Source organism: Hyla sarda, chromosome 6 (genome assembly GCF_029499605.1).
Source record: "Hyla sarda isolate aHylSar1 chromosome 6, aHylSar1.hap1, whole genome shotgun sequence".
Lineage (NCBI taxonomy): Eukaryota > Metazoa > Chordata > Amphibia > Anura > Hylidae > Hyla > Hyla sarda.
The window spans coordinates 254,579,355-254,605,075 of NC_079194.1; the positions used below are offsets into that span (position 1 = coordinate 254,579,355).

Sequence of the window (25,721 nt, forward strand, 5' to 3'; positions counted from 1 at the left end):
CCCGCTCACGTCCTCCGGAAGAGGGGCGGAGCGGGTTGCGGGAGTGACACCCGCAGCAGGCGCCCTGATTGGCCGACGAATCAGGGCGATCGTGCCACCTCACCAGTGCCACCTCACCCCTGCTGGCTATGGCTGTTCGGGGCCGTCTCTGATGGCCCTGATCAGCCAGTAATTCCAGGTCACTGGAGACCGGACTGACCCGGAATCGCCGCAGATCGCTGGACTGAATTGTCCAGCGATCTGCGGCCATCGCCGACATGGGGGGTCATCATGAACCCCCTGGGCGATATGCCGCGATGCCTGCTGAACGATTTCAGCAGGCATCGGGCACTGGCTCCCCTCCAGCTAGCGGTGGGGGGCTGGGAATGGCCAGGACGTACTCAAACGTCCTGAGTCCTTAAGGACTCGGAAAAGGGGCCGTTTGAGTACAACCTGCGTCCTTAAGGAGTTAATCCCTGATGTGTATCCTATTTGGTTCTCTCCATGATTTCTATGTATTGGGATTTTTCTTCTACTCACATTGGGGGAGATTTATCAAAACCTGTGCAGAGGAAAAGTTGACCAGTTGCCCATAGCAACCATTCAGATTGCTACTTTCATTTTGAACAAAGCCTCTGAAAAATGAAAGAAGCGATCTGATTGGTTGCTAGGGGCAACTGGTCAACTTTTCCTCTACACAGGTTTTGATAAATCTCCCCCATTGTGAAGCCATATAAGCCGAGGTGGTATCATGTGAGTGTTGTGGGCACACAGAGCTGAGTCATGTGCCCGGTGCCAGGCTCTGCCTGTTTATCCTGCTCTCTGACTGTCAGCAGATATTACACAAGACTCTGCCTGTATTTATGTTCCCATTTTACATGCACTTTACATCTTTCATCTAGTATTTAGCTCCTGTAGAATGCATGGAATAGATTTATCTGGGATATTTCCTTATGCAGGCTGCACTGGCTGCTAGAATGCTAGAAATGTGAAAACAGCAACAGACTGTGATCCCTGCGCTCTCACCCCCTCATAATCTCTGACTGCCACCATTCCCATTCTCCCTTCCAGAGCTTCCTGTTCCCAGTGCTCCCAGTTCAGTGCATGTGGCCTTTTATAAATCTGTGAATAGGTGTGGTCTGTGACGCAGCTATTTTTGCAGCCTCATATTTATTTATAAGCACAGCTATACTGCCTGCGTCCTGGCGTCTAGATGATGGAATATTAAGGAGAAGACGTCGTCTTATTAAAGGTCAGAGCTACGAAGAGACATGTCACTCCTGGTAAGTGAAATAATCTCCTAATTTAACTCCTAATTTAATAAATCAAAAAGAGCATAAATCAGGTCAAAATTTATTGTAATATACCATAACATAAACTTTAAACTAGAGGAATGATTTTGTTGTGTTTGGATGGGGAAAAAAAGTTAATTCTGCTTAGAAAGAAATAGCATAAAATAACTGATTCGGATTTCCACAGACGATAAGCACACGAGGCACATAGGGCTTTATTGTTGCTGTATTTCTAGTTACTTTAGAGAGCAGAATATCTGGTGTTCTACATTTGTCTCATCTGTCCCTTTCATAAGAATTGTTAAACTGCTTTCTCTGCTGTCAATGTGGTTATTTCCCTCCAAAACCCCTTTTTATGCACTGTACATAAGAGGCGTGGCCTATGGTCTACTGTGCCCTCTTTACTTTTATTCACTGCCATAGGGGTGCGCCTGGGCACACCCTAATCAAGCCTCACCTCCGTGCTGCACTGCCATGCCGTGCATTTGTTTCCCTGCCGATCCAATCCTCCTACACTATGCGAGCAATATCGCCGCACAGTGTAGGACGAACATGCTCCTCCTCCAGACGTCCCCTGTAGCATGCGCGGCACGTTCCATGATGTCACGCCGAGGCGGAGTCACAGCAACGCAAGGGTGAGGCACGGCCAGATGATTACTGCGCATTACCAGCGGCATTACTCTCGGTATCCCACTCTCCCAGAACAGCTTACGGCAGCCAATATCTGCTAGAGGTGATTTTTTCATTTTTAAATCATCAATTTGTAATAAATTGTGTAATTTATTGGTTATATAATTATTATTCTAATAGTGTACGCTAGCACTACCATCTTTCTATGGATTCTCTAGTTAGTTAGTCACCCTAATGTTTTAGTTTAGCAGCTTTAATAATAACAGCTATTGTTTATTTATTTTATATATATATATATATATATATATATATATATATATATATTTTTTTTTTTTTTTTTTCAGATTTTATTTTTTTTCCTCAGCCATGCACACCAAGGGGTAGATTTATCATTAGGTGCCTATTGTAGACACAGATCTACCCCTTTACACTGCTTGTCTAATTTACACTCTTGCTCAAGATTTACTTAAGTTGTGCACGTCCTTTGATAAATTTTGTGCAGATATAGAAACCCCAGCCCCCCCGCTCTATCGTGCACTCCTTCTCTACCTCACACTTCACAGAGCTGGGGCATTTTCCCGCTGTACACTGCTCACATAGGTAGAAGTGCCGGAGCAGCAGTGTGCGCCAAAAAAAACTCTGCACAATAGTAAAATGTAAATCTTTATAAAGTACACAGAGGGGGAGATTCTCAAATAATTTTGCACCAAAAATAGAAAAATCAATTTTAGCGTAAAAAGTATCGACCACATTTTCAAAGATTTGTGACGCGGTTTACACTGTTCATGTCAGTTTTGTAAAAGTGGGCGTGTCCACGTATATTGTCTGCTTTGCATGATATTTTCAAAGGGGTGAGAGTCAAGTTTACATCAAAAATTTCACACCAGCTTTTTGATAGTGTAGAAATCACAGAAATGGTTGTAGTTTTATTGTTTTTGTTTTCTTCTCATTTTAGATATGTGAATGCGGAGGACTACGGCAGATTTAGAGGATTGCGATGATGAACAGCGTTATTTTAAATGTCAATAAAAGGGTTAACAAGGGCTGTGGGGAGTGTTTTTTTTCTATAAAAAATTTTTTTCAATGTGTTGTATTTTTTATAATTGAATTTTCATGCTTAGTAGTGGAAGCCGTCTTGTAGACAGAATCCATTACTGAGTCAGGCCTTAGCATTAGCCCCAAAATCAGCTAACACTAACCCCCAATTATTGCTCCCCGTGACCCACCGCCACAGGGGTGCCGGGAAGAGCCAGTACCAACAGGACCGGAGCATCAAAAATGGCGCTCCTGGGCCTAGTCAGTAACAGGTGGCGTTATTTAGGCTGAGGAGGACCAGTAACAATGGTCCTCGCCCACCCTGGTAACGTTAGGCTGTTGCTGCTTGGTTGGTATCTGGCTGATAATGAAAAAATGGGGGAACCACACACTTTTTTAAATTTATTTATTTATTTAAAATAATAATAAAAAACGTATAGGGTTCCCCTATTTTCAGTATCAACCAGATACCAACCAAGCAGCAACAGCCTGACATTGCCAGGGTGGTCAAGGATCATTGTTACTAACCCTCCCCAGCATAAATAACACCAGCCTGTTACCGCCTAGGCCCAGGAGCGCCATTTTTGATGCTCCGGGCCTGTTGGTACCAGCTCTTCCCAGCACCCCTGTGCTGGAGGTTAGCATTAGCTGATTTTGGGGCTAACGCTAAGCCCTGGCATAGTAATGGATTTTGTCTATAAGACGGCTTCCACTACTAAGCCTGAACATTCAATTGTAAAAAACATAACACATTGGAAAAAAAAAATTATTTAAAAAAAACACTCCCCTACAGCCCTCATTAACCCTTTTAGTGAAATTTTAAAAAAAACGCTGGTCATCGTTGCAATCCACCGAATCTGATGTAGTCCTCTGCATTCACGTATCTGAAATGAGAAGAAAAGAAGATAAAGGTTAGTACATATTTGGCGCTCTTCCTTGCGGAGTGCGCACATAATACTGTGTGTTCCTAAACAGGGAGCCTCCAATTATTGCTAAACTACAACTCCCATCACAGCTGGAGTCTCCCTGTTTGGGAACCCAATGGCAGAAAGGCTCTGTTCCCATTATGCAAAACACACAATGAGAACATAGTCAGGTCTGGGCTGTGTAACTCCACCCCCTAATGATGTCATCACTAGGGGGGTGAAGCGATAAAGGTTGCCGGAGTGAGCCCCCCTTTTGATCTGCCCCTCAACCCCTGGACTATAACTCCCATCATGGACTGAGTCTGCCTCATGATGGGAGTAGTAGTCCAAGGGGAGAGTGACAGATCAAAAGGGGGTCTCACTCCTAAGACCCCCTGCAACCTTTACTGCTCAACCTCCTAGCGATGACATCATCAGGGGCGGAGCTACACAGTCCAGGCCTGACTCTGTTCTAACGCATTTTGCATAATGGATCACAGCAGGTCATTCTCCGCTGTGATCTGCATTTATTAACTTTACAAGCCGACGGCACATACAGCTCCACTCCGCTGCCCGACGGCTCCAGGCTACTGTATGAAAAAAAATGTATCGGTGTATCACACGCACCCTCATTTTCACAGGAAAGTTTGAGGGGAAAAAATTTATGTAAAATAAATTACTTGGAAGCTCTGAACTATAGGCCTCATCATCCTCCCAACTTTGATTCCCCCTGCTCCTCAGTTTGCCCCCCCCTTCCCCATTCCACATCATTCCTCCCCTTTTATCAGCCCCTGTGCCACATTTACCCCCCCCCCCCCTCTGATCCCCTGTGTGCCTCCTTTCCCCTGTGATTCTCCTTGCTCATCATTCCCCCCAGCACATCATTAACCCCCTGCTCATCATTCACCCCCTCTGACTCATGATTCCCCCTGCTCATAATCATCATTCTCCCCCTGGTCATTATTTCCCCCCTAGCTCATCTTTCCCCCCTTGCTCATTGTTCCCCCCCCCGTCTCCCCCTACTTTTTTTATTTTCATATTTCCTTGCCTGGCTGCACTCCAGCAGGCTCAGGTAATGCAGCGGGTCTTGTGGGCTGTGTGGATAGTATGACAAGTGACGTCTCCTGCCGGCTTCTCTGCACGGCATCAGGGACAGCATCCTCATTCTCTGCAACCGCCGCTGGTCAGAGTGGCCACAGCGCCGGCTGCTTGTTTAAGTTTAGCAGCCCGACCACGGCCACTTTATAACAGTCACCCGCGGCAGCTGCAGTAAATGAGGAGTGGAGTGATGTCCCTGATGCCGCGCAGAGGAGCCGGAAGGAGACATTACTGGTCATACTGTGGTAGACCTTGGGGGGTGTATGGTAGTGGTGGTATAGTATTGGTATATGAGGGGTTAATGTTAACCCTATAGTTCGTGACAACAGGCTGAGGGCTGGTATGCTGAATCAATGTTCCGGCCTATCGCCGCCCTTCCCAGTAATGATAGGTGCATGAAATGACTGAAGGTCCACAAAGAGATTGAACTTGAACAACTTTACTGAAGTGCTTGCAATATCCACGGCACAGTAACAGTCTCATATAAACAGTCCTTAGGTTACTTAGTGACTGACAGTTGTTGCGGACCTTGAGTTAGTGATACAGCCTCTGAATTTATGATTTGCAGATCCGTCCGGATTTAGGGGAGTTATTAGGTCCGGTGATGCTGCAGAGTGTTTGGGAATTTATACACTCTATAATTAGATTGTTCAGCCGTCGACACAAGGCTCAGGCCTTACTCACTGCGTTAGTTGCTGTGCAGATCCTTCTCTCATGACAGCCCACAAGGTAAGAGAGAGAAACATGGCCGCCGGTCCCTTATATGGGCAGGGGGCGGGGCGAATCTGATTGGTCCGAACGTCTGCCATTACATGGTGTAATGGGATTGCTTACGTCACAGGGCCTCCAAAGGTCCTTAAGCTTAATACCATAGAGTTCACCGAGTCACATGACCCGCAGGTCCTGCAACGCTATGGAAACAAGTAATTAACCATTTATTTACATATATGTTATCCTATGTACATTAATCTTTGCATAAAATACTGATCTATAAACTGAAATGGAGGCGACTAGGGGTAGACTGGATGACAGGGATCCCTACGTCCTAGGGACTCTGGCTATGGGGACCCATACATAAATAGGTACCGTATAGAATGTGGTACCGGGACACCACAATACTATCTACACAGCCCACAAGACCTGCCCCATTACCTGAGCCTGCTGGAGCGCGGCCAGGCAAGGAAATATAAAAAATATTAAAATCAGGAGGAGAAGTGTCCGGGCCCTCAAGAGCCACCGCTGGTCACTGTTTTAAAGTGGCCGTGGCCAAGCTGCTGATCTTTAACAAGCATCCGGCACTGCGGCCACTTTAAATCAATGAGCAGAACATTTATCGCCAATTCATAATCCCCGCTGCCAGGAGACGGGAGCTCTGCTTGGTGAAAAGCTATGCACCAAACAGAGCTCCCATCTCCCGGCGGCGGCGATTATGAAGAATGAGAGCTGTATACAGAAGCCTGGAGCCGACAGCGCATGTGCCGCCGGCTTGTTAACTTAATAAATGCAGATAGCAGCGGGTCTCTGGAGAATGACCTGCTGCAATCTGCACCTCAGCCCCTGGACTATAACTCCCATCATGGGCAGAGTCTGTCCATGATGGGAGTAGCAGTCCTAAAAGTCCTGCAGCCAGGGGATGTGCAAGTGCCATTCCTCAGCGCTGCGGTACTACAACTACTCCCATCATGGGACAGACTCTGCCCATGATGGGAGTTATAGTCCAAGGGCTGAGGTGCAGATCGCACTGGGTCATTCTCCAGAGACCCGCTGCTATCCGCATTTATTAACTGTAAAAGCCGGAGGCACATGCGGCTCCACTGCGCTGCCGCCGGCTCCTGTATACAGCTGTCACATTTCATAATCGCCACCACTCCACTCTCGGGCGTGGATTATGAAATGTGATACAGTATACAGGAGCCGGCAGGCAGCGCAGTGCAGCCGCATGTACCGCCAGCTTTTACAGTTAATAAATGCGGATAGCAGCGGGTCTCTGGAGAATGACCCAGTGCGATCTGCACCTCAGCCCCTGGACTATAACTCCCATCATGGGCAGAGTCTGTCCATGATGGGAGTAGTAGTCCTAACTGTCCAAAAATAGTTAATACAATTCTCAAATGCTTTAGTAGTAGACACTTTGGTACGTGTCCTCCAAGGTGGTGTATATGTGCGCAAGAAAAGTGCATTTGTACATTTTTTTTTAGTTTAAAAAAAAAAAACACGCAGTTAATAAATTTGATTCTACAGTAGAAAGGGCTCTATGGTAAACTTAACCATAGACATGGCTATGAAGAATAATATCAGATTTTGCGCAAAAAAAAAGACGCAAAAAAACTCTTGCACAAATTTTGCGTTAAAAAAATAGACAAAAAAAAGCTCTATATACGATAAATTCCCCCCTAAGAGTTTATTTCTTCTTCCTTCATGCTGCATTTTTATTTAATTTACTCATTCGTTCAGCCTCAGTCAGACCCATCTGTGTCACATATTAAAGGGGCAAATGACTACCTACTGATAGTTTAGATTCAAATACAGATTGTTCTGATTTATTGTTGTAAACTTGCATGATACTACATATTGTTCACACAGAGCACCTGACCTGGGCTGGTTTACTGAGTGCAATTCACAATGAGGGGCATTTACTAATCTTTTACTATGTAGTCTGATTTTTACCCTGTTTTTTTCTACTTCATTTTTGACTATGTGCGACAAATTTACTAAATTGTTGCACGGTGTTAATAAATTTGGCACACATAGGCAAAAGTGGGAAATTTACTTCATGTAGTAGAAAAAATAGTCTGTTCCTTTTTCCTGCTGTCTGAATAGGTTTGGCTGCCAGGTTTCCTTCTGGATCTTTTGTTTTTGAGTTTTTTTTTTTGGGGACTTTTTCACCACATCTAAATAATTCAATAACTAAATTGTAGTCATGGCTCAGAATAGTGGTAAACGGCGTTTAGTGTGTGTGTGTGTGTTTATTAAATTTTTTTAACACTGTTTTTTCTCCCTAAATGTACTTTTTTTTGTTACTTCTTCTACAGATCCGTGTATCCTGTGGACTCCTTCAGTGGACTACTTTGACGACCAGTGTTTTTCTTTGCTTGATGTTAATAAAATGGTTAACGAGGGCTTGTGGGGGAGTGTTTTTTTTGTAATAAATTTTTTTTTAAACCTGTTGTGTTTTTTTTTTTTTTTACTTTACTAGACAGGCTTAGTAGTGGAAGCTGTCTTATAGACGGAGTCCATTACTAAGTCGGGCTTAGCGTTAGCCACAAAAACAGCTATCGCTAACCCCCAATTATTACCCCGGTACCCAATGCCACAGGGGTGCCGGAAAGAGCCGGTACCAACAGGCCCGGAGCATCAAAAATTGCGCTCCTGGGCCTAGGCAGTAACAGGCTGGCGTTATTTAGGCTGGGGAGGGCCTGTAACAATGGTCCTCGCCCACCCTGGTAACGTCAGGCTGTTATTGTTTGGTTGGTATTTGGCTGAGAATAAAAATAGGGGGGACCCTATGTGTTTTTTTTAAATATTTCACTATTTTTAAAAAAAAAAAACATAGGGTCCCCCTTATTTTCATTCTCAGCCAAATGCCAACCAAACAGTAACAGCCTGATGTTACCAGGGTGGGCGAGGACCATTGTTACTGGCCCTCCCCAGCCTATATAACACCAGCCTGTTACCGCCTAGGCCCAGGAGCGCCATTTTTGATGCTCCAGGCCTGTTGGTACCGGCACCCCTGTGGCGTTGGGTACCGGGGTAATAATTGGGGGTTAGCGCTAGCTGTTTTTGTGGATAACGCTAAGCCCAGCTTAGTAATGGACTCCGTCTATAAGACAGCTTCCACTACTAAGCCTGTCTAGTAAAGTAAGGAAAAAACACAACAGGTTTTAAAAAAATTTTATTACAAAAAACACTCCCCCACAAGCCCTTGTTAACCATTTTATTAAAATCAAACGCTGGTCATCGAAGTAGTCCACCGAATCCGAAGTAGTCCACAGGATACACGGATCTGAAATGAGAAGAAAAAAAAAATGGGTTAGTACATTTATTATCACCTGCTCACACATCTCCCGCCCCGCACGACTACAACTGCCAGCATACCCTTACAGTAAGGACATTCTGGGAGTTGTAGTTGTGTGGTGCAGGAGATGTGTGGGCAAATGACAAGCTTGTCCCCTGCCCCCAGCTGCAGGACTACAACTCCCAGCATGCCCTTACAGAAAGGTGGGGCGGAGGTGGGGCACAGTGTTTCCCAACCTGGGAGTTGTAGTTTTGCAACATCTGGAGGCACCCTGGTTGGGAAACACTGTTTTAGGCCAGTGTTTCCCAACCAGGGTGCCTCCAGATGTTGCAAAACTACAACTCCCAGCATGCCTGGACACCCAAAGGCTTGGGCAACTTACCGGCTTCCGTAGGATCCAGCGCCGCACGACATTGCCACGCGACAGTGCCGCCCGACGATCTCCGTCACCGATCGTCGCTGGAGCCTCGGAAGGGTAAGTCCCCTTCGCCGGTCCCCTTCAGCTGTTTAGTTTTGCAACAGCTGGAGGACTACAGTTTACAGACCACAAACCAGTGGTCTGCAAACTGTGGCCCTCCAGCTGTTGCAAAACTACAACACCCAGCTTGCCCTGACAGCCAAAGCCTTTGGCTCTCAGGGCAGGAGCCCAGGCTGACATTACAGTGCTCCTCATATGGCCTCCCCGCTACCCTCACTTATGGGGACACTGATATCCCCCCCCCCTTGTCTCCCGCCCGTGCCGCTCAGCTCCCGCTGCTACAAGACTACAACTCCCAGCGTGTCCTCACTGTAAGGGCATGCTGGGACTTGTAGTCTTGCAACAGTTAGCAGACAGATGGGAGTTGTGTGGCGCTGGCAGGTGAGAGGGGGGGGGGGGTGTAAATCACTGCAGTGTCCCGGTAGCGAAGTGAGGGTAGCGGGGAGAAAGTATGTCGGAGCCCGGGCGGCAGTAGCTTTTCCTGCTCCATGTTGGAGCTGGAGTAAATTTAGTCAATTTTTACAGCCGTTGCGACAGTTTATTGCGCAATTAATAAATACCTGACTACTGCAAGTAAAAATGAAAACTTGCGTAAATCAAGCGGGGAAAAAAAAGTTGACTTTCTAGCTCTTGCTAGAGAAAGTCGCTCGAAAAATAGGGTAGGCGCAATTGCGACAATTTTGCGCCAAAAATAGTCAGAAAAAAATGACTAAACCCCTTAGTAAATGCCCCTCATAGAGATCATGAGCAAATTGTGCAGATCTGTTTATGTATGTGTGCAGAGTGTATTTGTGTGTATGTTTTTATATATATATATATATATATATATATATAGACACGTGTGCGGCGTGAGTTTGTTCTTTAGGGTGCACACCCTAATGCAATAGGCTGCGCACGCCTATGTTCACTGTCCTCTCGCTCAGTGATTGGCAGATATCCCGCACAGGAGCTTTTGTCAGATATTACAGCGCAGGTGCAATAAGCGAGTGAAGCCAATGCCAAAGTGGAAGAGAGTTGGCGGATGCCTGGGAAACTAACTGCGCCTGCGACACCTATGAAAACACTGGTGCCTGCCAATTATTTAGCAAAAGGGCGGCAAATGAGAGGCAGTGCTGCCTCGGGGCACAGCAGACCCTGGTCCATACCTCCTTGACACATGCATGGCACATTAAACGTTTTTTAGGATATAATATGGATATAATATATTTAATATGTAAGGGATTATTTCTACCGATTCATCTGTTGTAAATTTGAACTAGGACATTTTTACTTTGCTCTTGAAATAAAATGGGTTTACCAATGAATCGTTCTTATAGTCAAAGTCCTGAAAGGCTGTTAAAGGGGTACTCCCACCCTAGACATCTTATCCCCAATCCATAGGATAGGGGATAAGATGTCTGATCGCGGCGTGACGCCACACGGGGGCGGAGTTCTGACATCACGGACTTCCGTTCCCATAGTTGCGACTCATACCCTCCAGCGGTTCCGGTGAGAACACAGGTGGGTGCCGCAAGCAATAATGCGGGGGTCCCCAGCGGCGGGACCCCCGCGATCAGACATCTTATCCCCTATCTTTTGCATAGGGGATAAGATGTCTAGGGTGGGAGTACCCCTTTAATAGCTGTTTAAGAGTAGTGTTTCTTGTGTTTAAGAGAAGTCTTTTCTTTTCTAATATGTGCTGAAGGGTTGGGCCCTGGACAGTGTCTCCTACCTCCTCTTGCAGCCAACAATAGACAAAACAAGTTTTCTCAGCTATACCGCCATGTTACTTAAAGCTATACTGTCATTTAAAACAACTTTTGACTTGTAGCTCAGAGATTGCAGAGCACCTTATTCCCCAGCTGACCGCCAGATTAGACCTTTTCTCTGGATAGACTTATGTAGAGAAAAGGTCACATTTGATTGACAGCCAGGAAATAAGGTGCGCTGCAGTCTCAGAGCTACAAGTCAAAAGTTGTTTCAAATGACAGTAACACTTCAAAGTGAATGTCTCAACTGGGATTTTTTTATTTATTACTGGTTAGAGCCAGATACTGAAGCATGTTCTTATTTTGCTAATTTGTTTACATTTTCTGAATGTAATAGCAGTACAGTGCAAAGCAAGGAGCGCAGGCGCAGTGGGGAAGGCACAGTGACATGTATCGCATGTGCTCCTCCATAGGCAGCCATGTATGGACGAATGACCCGTCCAGCTGCAAACAGGGACAGGGAACCTGGCGGGATGGAGCTCTGTGATTAGAGAAAACAGGGCAGCATAGAAGTTTTACAGTATCAGTAACACATTATATTCACTGCAGTGCTATATTAATAAAAATGGTAAAGGTGACCAACACCTTTTAAAGGGGTTATCCACCATAAGGTGATTTTAGTACGTGCCTGGCAGACAGTAATGGACATGCTTAGGAAGGATCTGCGCTTGTCGGGGGGGCTAAATGGCTGTGTTGTGAGATTACCATAATACTGTGGCTAGCTTTTTGTGAACTAGATATTTCCTGTTGGCATTTGTTCTCCCAAACTACACATCCCATAGTTCCTTGTTTGTAAGTGTGGGGTCACTTTTCTCCCTCCATACATAATTCAATCCCACCCATTGAACTACAAATGAGCTGCATTCCATTCAAAGACCAGTGTTTTCTAACCAGGGTGCCTCCAGCTGTTGCAAAATGATCTCTCTTCCACTCAGCGGTTGCTCCACCCATTGAAGCAGGATAGGCTTCCTTTGCACACATGACTAGTGATGTCATGTCTCGGCTGCACTGCAACCTGGGAAAACCCGTAACCTGAATTTTGTATGCTGTTAAAAATAAATACTGGAGTGAAAAATCTCAGAAGAATATTGAGAACACCCTCACACACAGGTACAGACACTATATTATGACCTACACTAACTGTACAGCCTCTGTAGCATAGTCAAATAAAACAAATTCCTGGAATACCCCTTTAAAGTAAGGACATGGCCATAGGCACAATTAACGTCTCCAGACGCTATTCTTTGCTTGAGGCAGGTTTGTAAGCATGCTCTATGGGAGGCTGAGCTTCTTCTGTCTTTGCTCTGTTGCTTCATTTTAAAGACCCATTACAATGTCCTGTTAAGAAAACCCTTAAAAACGGCGGTTAAAAAATCACATTCAAGTCTATGGGATTTTTTCATTATCCGTTATCACCTATTATAGCCCATTATCAATAACAGATGTTATTTGTGATGGGAGAAAAATTAATGCATGTAACGTTTTTTTCTCCCGTCATAAATAACGTCTGTTATTCATAACGGGCTGTAATGGATGATAACGGATAATCAAACAATCCCATAGACTTGAATGGGATTTTTTTACGGACGTTTTTAAGGGTTTTCTTAACGGGATATTGTAAAGGGTCTTTGAAACGGAGCAACATGTAGTGTGAAAGGAGCTTAAAGGGGTACTCCGGTGGAAAACTTTTTTTTTAAATGAACTGGTGCCAGAAAGTTAAACAGATTTGTAAATTACTTCTATTAGCAGCTGTATGCTACAGAGGAAAATCTTTACTTTTTGAATGTCTTTTTTGTCTTGTCCACAGTGATCTCTGCTTACACCTGATGCCCGCATCAGAAACTGTCCAGAGCAGGAGAAAATCCCCATAGCAAACCTATACTACTCTGGACAGTTCCTGACACGGACTGAGGTGTCAGCAGAGAGCGCTTCCTGTGGAACACAGTAGCCAGGAGCAGTTGTGTGTGAAGCAGCTTTGGGTGTGTCCCTTTTTGTGTTTCTCCAGAGTTCCAGAGGCAGAGCAGGTGATTCACCAACCTTTCCCAGGGGTGTGGCAGGCTCCTTGGGAGAGTTTTCCCTGCATGGAGCCCCTGGCCTCCACTCCCCGTTCTTCCAGGCTGGCGGGGGGTGGAGAGAAAACAGCGACAGCCATTTTTCCGGCCGGAGGAAGAAGATCTGGCAGAGTCTGCAGCAATGCAGGCTCGGCTCCTCCGGCAATGGGTGCCAGCCAGAGATCCAGTGGAAGGAAGGCGAGGAGGCAAAGTATTGAGTTGTGGGCTGAGAGAGGGCCCGAAGAGTCCAGCGAGACCTACTGCTCCCGCATGACCGCACGGTTTGCTGAATACGACCGCTGCGGTAGGGAGCTTAGGTTGATGAGAGAGGACCTGCGTGGAGCCCAGAATCTGGCATGCTCTGGGTCCAAAAAGAATAAACTGGAACTGAAAAAGAGGATTGCAGCCCTGAAGAAAGACATTGCAAAGATGGAGGAGAGGAGAGCAGAGATCCTGGAGGGAAGCGGTCTCTTCAGGGAGAAGATGGAGAACCGGGATCGGTTTGCCGCCATGAAATCCCCAGGTAAGGTGGAGGTGGATGATGGGGAGAGTAGTGGCGGTGAAGAAAGAGAGGATGGTGGTGTTGGTGTAAAGGAGGAGGAGGTGGAGGAGAAGAAGTTGGAGGAAAGTGTACAGGTTGTGGAGGATGATGTATTGCCTGACCCTACTCCCTGTGACACCCAGACCACTAAGACTCAGGACAGCTACATAGAGCCGGCTCAGGTGGCACTACCGCTAAGCGATAGTGAGGATGATGATGTGGAGAGTGAGGCTGGGGGATTGCTGAGGGCTATAGTGATGCAGGAGTCCCCAGCCCACCTCCAGAATTTTACATTTGGTGATGACCAGTGTGATGACACATTAGTAAAAAGAAAGGCAAAAAAACAGAAGACCCAGGAAACTGTGCATTATGTGTTCCGTCCTTTCCAGCAGTCTGGGCCAGCTGCAAAGCTGGTTCAGGCTGCTGGGTCCTCTAAACTGCCAGACTCCGTTTCTGTGGTGGAACGGAGCCAGCATGGGGGATACAGCATGGCGTCAGTAAAAGCTGCAGACGCAATAGATGTGAAGCCCACCCATCCTGCCGGTAGGGAGGGGCAGGATGGGCTCATGGTGGGCAGCGCGAGTTATGCCCCTGTGTGCTCGGGGGGCGGTTCCCCGAGTACTGTGGGCATTACCGGCACTGCAAGGCACTCCCCTGTGAGGGGGGGAGTGTCCGGGCGCCGGGATTATCCACAGAGCCTGTGAAGTCGGGTGAAGCAGGTGCTGGCGCTGTGGGAGGAGCTGGGGTGCGCCCGGTGGGGCAGTCCCAGAATCAGGATGTGATAGCAGCCATGAAGGAGAAGCCATCGGCGTCGACCCCAGCAGCGGCTAAGCCAGCACAAAGGGCTTTACTAAAGCCAGCCATACTACAAGTCCCAGCCAGCCCAGAATTTGTTAGTCAGGACAACAATGTAGGATGTGATATTGATGGGTGTAGTAGTGTTGTGGGTGAGAGGAGTGTATGTGGGAGTGTCAGTGGAGTGAATGTTGATGGGAGTGGTAATAGTATGGCTGGAAATAAAGAGGTTGAGAGTTGTGGTGTGAATGGTGTTGTAAGTGGTTCTGGCTCTGGGTCTGGTCCGGCTGCCCCCCCGGCAGTGACTGCTCCCAGGAGCTATGCTAATGTCGCTGCCGGGGGTTCAGGGGGGTCCCCGTCTCCGTCCGGCCCTGGGGGCCATTTGCAACAGCGCCTCCTGGAGGCTCTATGCAGGGGTGACAGGTCGATCCAGGTAGAGGGAAGGGGTGAGGTCGACCTGTCTTTCTGGATAGAGAGACACGGTTTGGGGGCTTTCCGAGAGCGGAATGGGGAGGTGGTCTGGTCCCTCCCGACACCCGGGCAGGACAATAACCGTAGGAATGTGGTCCGTCTGATTTGGAGGGGCGAGGATGCGTGTCCACCTCGCGCTAAAGTGGTTGAGCTCCTCCTTCAGATGGAATTCAGGGCGAGTGACATCTTTGCCCTGATTCACCCCTACGGTTCGTCTGAGTTTGACGCCAGTTTCGTTCGGCCAGAGGGTCTTGAACTCTTCTGGTCAAACTATGAAGTGGCGAAGAACGAGCCCGGCTGGCGGGATTTCACCGTAAAGGCGATTTCCCGTCAGAACTCTGTCAAGAAAGTGACCGTTTTGACCCGTAACGAGTCGCTTTCTTGTTATGACATCATGACCTGGCTCGGTCGGTATGGGGATGTGACGGACATGCCCAAGAAAAACTTTGATGAGCACGGGATCTGGTCCGGGGCCTGGATGTTTTCCGTCAAACTCAAGCGTTCAGGCAGTACGGTTGCCCACATTCCGTCAGCCGCCTTCCTTGGATGTGACAGGATCCAGGTCTTCTACCAGGGGCAGCCTAAGGTCTGTCACAGGTGTGGCAGCCCCACCCACTTTAGCGCAGCCTGTACTGTGCAGGTCTGCGCTTTGTGTGGTGGGGTGGGTCATCTGGCCGCATCCTGTCGGCAGATCCGGTGCCACCTGTGTGGTGTCCTCGGACACCCTTTTAGCCGTTGTCCTAGCGCCTTCACCCGTGCGGCGGCCGCTCCGGCTGAGGAGAGCTGTGAAGTTGCCTCGGCTGGGGAGGGTACGAGCAGGGATGGGGGCACAACAGGGCTAGTGAGGAGGAAAAAGGGCCCCGCCAAACTAAGGCGGGAGGAAAATCGTAGAAGGAGTAGGGAGCTGGAGAGTGCCCAGGTGGCGGGGGTAGCTTCAGCCCCTGCTCCTGAAGCTGGCCCTGTAACTGCTGAAGCCCTGGAGGAGAACGTGCTAGATGAGGAGATCAGGAGACTGCGCAAAGAGGATGGCAATATGGCCGACCTTTCTGATTCCTCCCACTATGAAAGTGTGGATGAGGATAGTGGGGAGAGGCCTAAAAAGAAAGATAAGGGCAAAAGGAAAGGGAGAAAGAAGAGGTCAGAGTCATCTGTTCCTTGTACTACGGGCCAGGTCCAAAACGGAAGCCTGACTGCCCCCCCTCTGATTGACCTGTCAAACCGGTACCTCGTCCTCGATACCATCTCCTCCCCCTCCTTGGAGGGGGAAGGTGAGGGCGGGGTGCCTAGGAAGAAAGAGCCTCTGGGGGGAACTGGGCCCTGTCCTGTCGGGACACCTTCCTCGGAGGGCAGGGCTAGACCGGGGCCGGATGGAGACGGGGATCAAATGGATCAATCTGAATCCAAAAAAAGGTCTAAGTGTGGTCCTGCCCTCTCGTCTTCTTCAGGGGATGAGGGGGCGAAAAAGAAAGGGAAGCAAAAGTAAAGGGTGTGGCCGTCTAATTTAATCACCCTGTATGGCGGCACTCACCCCATTGACGCTGGCATCTATTAATTGTGCCAGCATAAAGTCGGATACGGCTAGATTTGCAGCCTTTGATTTTCGGCCGTGTTGAAGCCGATATTTTCTTTTTACAAGAGACCAGGTTGTCAGATCTAGCCTCTCTGGTAAAAACCAGAAGAGAGTGGAGGCGCGGCCCCTCCCACTGGTCTCTTGCAGCTGAGCTGTATAGTGGGGTGGCGGTCCATTTTACCGCTCCTGTTGAATGCCGACGGGTTATTGAATTAGAAATGGGGAGGTGCCTGATCTTAGATGTCTTCATGAAGGGACAAGAGCTCCGGCTCATTAACATCTATGCCCCGCAAACTAAGCGGGGCCGTAAAGATCTCTTTATGAGGATTAAGCCCTTTCTTTTTACGAGTCGGCAAGTGATCTTTGGAGGGGACTTCAATAATGTCACGAGGTCCCAAGATCGGGGAGGCTCCAATGGTCCGCTGACTTGTGATAGTGTGGCACTGATTAGCATAACTAGAGAAGCTCGCCTAGAGGACGCCCACATCCGGAGCCCCTCGGGCCACGCGGGTTTCACCTATCATCAAGGGAGTCGCAGGTCTAGGATAGATAGGTTTTATTTAAAGGAGGAAGCCGTCTCTTCTGCAGTGTCCGTGGTTGAGGTGGAGTTCTCCGATCACTGTATGATTTTGTTTTCCCTGAATGGGAAAAGGTTATTGGAAGCTGAATTCGTCCCTCCTGGAGGAAGCGGAGATAAGACAGTCCTTTGAGGATTTTTTTCAGAGTCAGGTACCTTTACTGGACCTATGTAGTAGTAAGTCAGAGTGGTGGGAGATATTCAAGAAGCGGGTTGCGGGGTTCTTCCGCCAGCTCTCGAGCCTCAGGTCCCTGAACAGGTATCGCTTGTATCAGGGTCTGAGGAGGAAACTCGAGCTTCTCGTCTCGACTGGAGGTAGCCGATGTTACGCCTAGCGCTCCGGGTCCCCGCTCCTCCCCGGAGCGCTCACGGCGTCTTTCTCCCTGCAGCGCCCCGGTCAGTTCCGCTGACCGGGAGCGCTGCACTGTCATGGCCGTCGGGGATGCGATTCGCACAGCGGGACGCGCCCGCTCGCGAATCGCATCCCAGGTCACTTACCCGTCCCGGTCCCCTGCTGTCTTGTGCTGGCGCGCGCGGCTCCGCTCTCTAGGGCGCGCGCGCGCCAGCTCTCTGAGACTTAAAGGGCCAGTGCACCAATGATTGGTGCCTGGCCCAATTAGCTTAATTGGCTTCCATCTGCTCCCTGGCTATATCTGATCTCCTCCCTTGCACTCCCTTGCCGGATCTTGTTGCCTTGTGCCAGTGAAAGCGTTTAGTGTGTCCAAAGCCTGTGTACCTGAACTTCTGCTATCCATCCTGACTACGAACCTTGCCGCCTGCCCCCGACCTTCTGCTACGTCTGACCTTGCCTCTGCCTAGTCCTTCTGTCCCACGCCTTCTCAGCAGTCAGCGAGGTTGAGCCGTTGCTAGTGGATACGACCTGGTTGCTACTGCCGCAGCAAGACCATCCCGCTTTGCGGCGGGCTCTGGTGAAAACCAGTAGCCTCTTAGAACCGGTCCACTAGCACGGTCCACGCCAATCCCTCGCTGACACAGCGGATCCACAACCCGTAAGCTGAATCGTGACAGCCGAGAGGATATCTCCAGAGTGAAATCCTTGCTGATGAGGTGTCAGTACGATAGACACACATCTTTGGTTTTTGAGAGGGATTACGGGAAGTACCGCTCGCCCGACCCTTACAGAAACTGTAAGATGTCAGTGAGTAGTAAAGTCATTTCAGGACTGATTGATAGTACAGGATCTCTGAATCGGTCCAGATCAGGGATCTTGGAGGTCGTCAGATCCTTCTACTCGCACCTCTTGGGGAGGAAGGATCTAGATCGAGACAGGATGTCGGTTTTCCTGACTGAAACCATTCCTGAGCCAGGGGTAGATCCCTCTCTTGATGTTTTGGCAGAAGAAATCAGGGAAGAGGAAGTGAGACTGGCGATCGAGGGGCTCGCCCCCAAGAAGTCGCCAGGTCCGGATGGCTTAACATCCGAGTGGTACAGGACCTTTAAGGAGTCTTTAGCTCCCCTCTTGACTGAGGTATTCAATGAGTGTAGGGGAAGTTAAAAAACAAAAAAGAAAAAAAAAGAAAAAATGTGTGTATGTATATATGTATGTATGTGTGTATGTGTATGTATGTGGATATGTGTATGTATGTGTATATATATATATATATATATATATATATAGTATATAAAAAAAGGAAAAAAAAATATAGATGTATAAAAAAATAATATATATTTTGTTATTCAAGTTGGATTATTTTTGTTACGGCAGCTAGCCTTTTTTTTTTTTTTGTCTTGTTATTAGGGGGGGGGGCAGTGTGGTTATGTTTCCTAGTTTGGATATTTTTAGTTTTTGATCCCAGCGAGGAAAGCTTTATTTATGTTCATTAGGTATGTGTGTGTGTGTGTGTGTTGGACTATAGTAGGTAATGATTTATTTATTTATTTTTGGTTTATCTGGGCTGGCCGGTTTAAGTTGTTATTTTGAGATGAATAGTTTGTTATGTTCAGTTTTGTTAATTTTGTTACAGTGAAATGAACTTGTTTTGTGTTTTGTACTTTTATAATAAAAAAGAGTGTCAGCAGAGAGCACTGTGGACAAGACAAAAAATAAATTCAAAAAGTAAAGAATTTCCTCTGTAGCATACAGCTGCTAAAAAGTACTAAAAGAATTAAGATTTTTTAATAGAAGTAATTTACAAATCTGTTTAACTTTCTGGCACCAGTTCATTTAAAAAACAAGTTTTCCACCGGAGTACCCCTTTAACTTTAATCCTGTGTAGATCACTTTCCAGCAGTCTTTTCTTCACATACAGAACAGGAAGTTTTTGGCTAAGTTTCCTCTTGGGTTTTTTTCTGGCAGTTTTTGGATATCTGCCACTGCAGTTTTTGAGCCAAAGCCAGAAGTGTATTCAAAAGGAATATGACATATAAAGGAAGGACTTATACTTCTCCTCCCTTATGGATCCACTCCTGATTTTGGCTCAAAAACTGCAGTGGAAACTTAGCTTAAGGGTGCGTTCACACGGCCGTTTGCCCCCGTTCCGTTTAAAAAAAAACGGATTTAAAAAAAGGATAGAAACGGCTGATCAAACGGGTATCCGTTTTGAAGTGTTTGTAACCATTTTTAATCCGTTTTTTTTTTTTTTTGTTATGATAAAATCAGCCACCTACAGAGTCTGTTCCATAATGGAGGTAGTAGTAGTACAGAGGCTGAGGGATTGATCGCACCGGGTCTCACTTCTGACACCCGATCCGATCAGAAGTTATTAAGCAGGGGAGCGGGCGGCATGGTCCGCAATCCTGCGATCACCGATGTATTTTACTTTCATTTCTAAATTCCCCGCGGGGAGCTCTGAATGGCCGGTACTGAGGAGCCAATCAGGGCTCCCTGCAGGGATTTTTAAAATGGACAATGTATATTAAAAGCGCTGTGGGGGGCAAGATATATAGCGCTATATATATCTAGCCCCCCAGCACATTTATAAAGATATAACCCCCGCCAGCGCAAAAATATATACCCCCGCAGTATATATATATATATATATATATATATATATATGTGACCCCCCCACCAACGCATTTATAATGTAACCCCCGCCTGCGCCTTTATAATTATATACAACCGCCAGCGCATTTGTCAATATATACCCCCTCCCAGCGCATTTATGTGACCCCCCGCTGGCACATATGTCATTACTGCAGTGCGATGTTTGAATAGTAGTTTACTCGCAGAGCATCACACCGGCCGCTGCCGGCGCGATGCTGCTGATAGAATACCATTCATACATCACGCTGCAGGGGCATATTATATAGAAGTGCTGTGGGGGCCAGATATATAGTATTATCTGGCCCCCACAGCACTTCTATATAATATGCCCCCGCAGGCTGCAACGCGATGTATGAATAGTATTCTATCAGAAGCATCGCGCCAGCAGTGGCCGGTGTGATGCTCTGCGAGTAAAATACAATTCATACATCGCGCTGCAGTAATGACATATGCGCCAGCGGGGGGGGGGGGTCACATAAATGCGCTGGCGGGGGGTATATATTGATATTTGCGCTGGCGGGTTGAATATAATTATAAAGGGGCAGGCGGGGGTTACATTATAAATGCGCTGGCGGGGGGTCACACATATATATATATATATATATAAATATATATGTTGTGGGGGTAAATATTTTTGCGCTGGCAGGGGTTATATCTTTATAAATGCGCTGGGGCTAGATATATAGCGCTATATATCTTGCCCCCCACAGCGCTTTTAACCCCTTAAGGACCCAGCCATTTTACACCTCAGGACCCGGCCATTTTTTGCACATCTGACCACTGTCACTTTAAACATTAATAACTCTGGAATGCTTTTACTTATCATTCTGTTTTTTCGTGACATATTCTACTTTAACATAGTGGTAAAATTTTGTGGTATCTTGCATCTTTTCTTGGTGAAAAATTCCAAAATTTGATGAAAAATTTGAAAATTTTGCATTTTTCTAACTTTGAAGCTCTCTGCTTGTAAGCAAAATGGATATTCCAAATAAAAAAAAATGTTATTCACATATACAATATGTCCACTTTATGTTTGCATCATAAAATTTATGTGTTTTTACTTTTGGAAGACACCAGAGGGCTTCAAAGTTCAGCAGCAATTTTCCAATTTTTCACAAAATTTCCAAACTCACAATTTTTCAGGGACCAGTTCAGGTTTGAAGTGGATTTGAAGGGTCTTCATATTAGAAATACCCCACAAATGACCCCATTATAAAAACTGCACCCCCCAAAGTATTCAAAATTACATTCAGTCAGCGTTTTAACCCTTTAGGTGTTTCACAGGAATAACAGAAAAGTGAAGGAGAAAATTCACAATCTCCATCTTTTACACTGGCATGTTCTTGTAGACCCAATTTTTGAATTTTTACAAGGGGAAAAGGGAGAAAATGTATACTTATATTTGTAGCCCAATTTCTGTTGAGTAAGGACATACCTCATATGTCTATGTAAAGTGTTCGGCGGGCGCAGTATAGGGCTCAGAAGCGAAGGAGCGACAAGGGGATTTTGGAGAGTACGTTTTTTTTAAATGGTTTTTGGGGGGCATGTTGAATTTAGGAAGCCCCTATGGTGCCAGAACAGCAAAAATCCCCCACATGGCATACCATTTTGGAAACTAGACCCCTTGAGGTACGTAACAAGGAAGAAAGTGAGCCTTAATACCCCACAGGGGTTCCACGACTTTTGCATATGTAAAAAAATAAAAATAAAATTTAACTAAAATGTGTGTTTCATCCCCAAATTTCACATTTTTGCAAGGGTTAAAAGCAGAAAATACCCCCGAAACATTGTAACCCCATCTCTTCTGAGTTTGAAGGTACCCCATAAGTTGACCTGAGGTGTACTATGGGTGAACTACAATGCTCAGAAGAGAGGGAGTCATATTTGGCTTTTTGAGAGCAAATTTTGCTCGGGGGCATGTCGCATTTAGGAAGCCCCTATGGTGCCAGGACAGCAAAAAAAAACAACATGGCATTCCATTTTGGAAACTAGACCCCTTGTGGAACGTAACAAGAAATAAAGTGAGCCTTAATACCCCACAGGGGTTTCACGACTTTTGCATACGTAAAAAAAAAAAATCACTAAAAGGTGTGTTTCCCCCCCAAATTTCACATTTTTGCAAGGGTTAATAGCAGAAAATACCCCCCAAAATTTGTAACCACATCTCTTCTGAGTATGGGGGTACCCCATAAGTTGACCTGAAGTGCACTACGGGCGAACTACAATTCTCAGAAGAGAAGGAGTCATATTTGGCTTTTTGAGAGCAAATTTTGCTCGGGGGGCATGTCGCATTTAGGAAACCCATATGGTGCCAGGACAGCAAAATAAACCCCACATGACATACCATTTTGGAAACTAGACCCCTTGAGGAATGTAACAAGGCGTAAATTGAGCATTTACCCCCCACTGGTGTCTGTCATATCTTTGGAACAGTGGGCTGTACAACATTTTTAATTTGCACAGCCCACTGTTCCAAAGATCTGTCAGACATCTGTGGGGTGTAAATTCTCACTGCACCCCTCATTACATTCCGTGAGGGGTGTAGTTTCCGAAATGGGGTCACATGTGGGGTTTTTTTTTTTTTGCGTTTGTCAAAACTGCTGTAACAATCAGCCACCCCTGTGCAAATCACCTCAAATGTACATGGCGCACTCTCCCTTCTGGGCCTTGTTGTGCGCCCCCAGAGCACTTTGCGCCCACATATGTGGTATCTCCGTACTCGGGAGAAATTGCGTTACAAATTTTGGGGGGCTTTTTTCCCCTTTACCTCTTGTCAAAATGAAAAGTATAGGGCAACACCAGCATGTTAGTGTAAAAAGTTTATTTTTTTACACTAACATGCTGGTATAGACCCCAACTTCACCTTTTCATAAGGGGTGAAAGGAGAAAAAGCCCCCCAAAATTTGTTAGGCAATTTCTTTCGAGTACGGCGATACCCCATATGTGACCCTAAACTGCTGCCTTGAAATACGACAGGGCTCCAAAGTGAGAGCGCCATGCGCATTTGAGGCCTGAATTAGGGATTTGCATAGGGGTGGACATAGGGGTATTCTATGCCAGTGATTCCCAAACAGGGTGCCTCCAGCTGTTGCAAAACTCCCAGCATGCCTGGACAGTCAACGGCTGTCCGGCAATACTGGGAGTTGTTGTTTTGCAACAGCTGGAGGCTCCACTTTGAAAACAGTGGCGTACCAGACGTTTTTCATTTTTATTGGGGAGGGGAGGGGGGCTGTGTAGGGGTATGTGTATATGTAGTGTTTTTTACTTTTTATTTTATTTTGTGTTAGTGTAGTGTAGTGTAGTGTTTTTAGGGTACAGTCACATGGGTGGGGGTTACAGCAAGTTTCCCGCTGCGAGTTTGAGCTGCCACGCAAAATTTGCTGCATTGCAAACTTGCAGCCCGATACTCACTGTAAGCCCCAGCCTATGTGAATGTACCCTGTACATTCACAGGGGGGGACCTCCAGCTGTTGCAAAACTACAATTCCCAGCATGCACAGTCTAAGTGCATGCTGGTAGTTATAGTTTTGCAACAGCTGGAGGCACACGGGTTGGGAAACACTGAGTTAGGAAACAATGTTTCCCAACCAGTGTGCCTCCAGCTGTTGCAAAACCACAACTCCCAAACATTCTCAGGCATGCTGGGAGTAGTAGTTCGGCAACATCTTTAGAGCCAGATGTTGCCGAACTACAACTCCCAGCATGCTTGGAGTTGTAGTTTTGCAACATCTGGAGGACTACAGTTTGCAGACCACTAATACAGTGGTTCCCAATCTGTGCCCTTCCAGATGTTGCAAAACTACAACTCCCAGTATGCCAAAACTGTCCAGGCATGCTGGGAGTTGTAGTTCTGAAACATCTGAAGGGCCAGATGTTACAGAACTACAACTCCCAGCATGCCTGGACAGTAAGGGCATGCTGAGGATGTGTAGTTTTGCAACATCTGGAAGGGCACAGTGGTCCAAAAACTGTGGACCTCCAGAAGTTGCAAAACTGCAACTCCCATCATGCCCAGACGCCAAGGGCTGTCTGGGCATGCTGGGAGTTGTAATTTACAGGGTCCCAATACAGCAATGCATGTCGCTTTACGGCGACGTGCATTGCTGTAAAGGGCCTGACCGCGGCTGAAGATCTACTCACCTGTCGCCGCCGCCGCCATCTTCCTCGCCGGGATCCGGGTCTTCAGGGACGAGGTAAGTACCGGGGCCGGTCCCCAGCACTCCCCCATCCCCCGCCGCGTCCTCCGGTCTTCCTCCCGTCCTCTCCGGACTTCCAGGGGCAGAGCAGGACGGGAGGAAGTAACCGCCCCCCCCATCTGCGATTGGTCGGTTAACTAACCGACAGATCGCAGGGAATAGGAGGAGGTGGCCGGCTTGCCACCTCGCTCCTATTCTTTAGCATGGTCCTTGCTGTCTGTGACAGCCGGGATCATGCGAAATTACCGGGTGGTCGGGTCCCAGAGACCCGATCAGCCCGGTATCGCCGCAGATCGCAAGGGCGATTTCCCTACATGGCCCCCCTCGGCGTTTGCCCTGGATGCCTGCTGAAGGATTTCAGCAGGCATCTGGTTCTGATCACTGCCCGGCGAGCGGCAGAGACCGGAAAACGCCAGGACGGACGGGAACGTCCTGGGTCCTTAAAGCCCATAGTGGGGGGACGTCCGCGTACGTCCTGGGTCCTTAAGAGGTTAATATACATTGTCCATTTTAAAAATCCCTGCAGGGAGCCCTTATTGGCTCCTCAGTACTGGCCATTCAGAGCTACCCGCGGGGAGTTTAGAAATGAAAGTAAAATACATCGGTGATCGCAGGGTTGTGGACCATGCCGCCCGCTCTCCTGCTTAATAACTTCTGATCGGGTCTCAGAAGTGAGACCCGGTGCGATCAATCCCTCAGCCCCTGTACTACTACCCCCATCATGGAACAGAGTCTGATCCATGATGGGGATAGTAGTACAAACACTAATGTAGTCCCCCCCAGCCACCGGCAGATTCCCGCAGCTGGGGAATTACTACTCCTATCATGGAACAGACTTGTTTCCATGATAAGAGTAGTAGTAGTCCCACAACACTGTAGGAGTCTGCTGATGTCACCTCTTCTGAGCATGTTCAGATGTAATTACTGATATTTTAAACCCGGGTTCAAACAGATGACATTAATGATAAAATTATGATATCCGTGTTTTCTTCGTTTTTTTTTCACGGAAGAAAAAATACTGCATGTGCCGTTTTTTTCTTCCATGAAAAAAACGGAAATGAGTGCAAACGGGTGCACACGGATGTAAATGGATTGTAAAAAATTCCCATTGACATGAATGGGATTTTTTTTAAACCGTTTTTAATCTGTTTACAATCTGCAAAAACAGAGCTGAAACAGGGATAAAAAAAACGGGGGCAAACGGCCGTGTGAACGCACCCTTAGTCTAGTTTTAGAGAGAGGAAAATAAGCGCTCCATAGATTAATATTGTTTAAACCCTAAGGGTGAGATTAGGATGTAAATTAGCTGCTCACCCTAGGTAGTTGTGTAGCCACA

The 25,721-nt window shown here is 47.0% G+C and overlaps 1 protein-coding gene across 1 annotated transcript in view; it reads left to right on the forward strand.

The window, feature by feature from the left end:
* The first annotated feature begins 713 nt into the window (after positions 1-713).
* The window catches only part of LOC130276938 (phospholipase A and acyltransferase 2-like), a 46,287-nt gene continuing 21,279 nt past the window's right edge, over positions 714-25,721 (forward strand). The window contains exon 1 of the mRNA XM_056526979.1: positions 714-1,262. Within this exon, the coding sequence (XP_056382954.1) occupies positions 1,251-1,262 (12 nt within the window). The 5' untranslated portion in view covers positions 714-1,250. The remainder of the gene's footprint in view (positions 1,263-25,721) is intronic.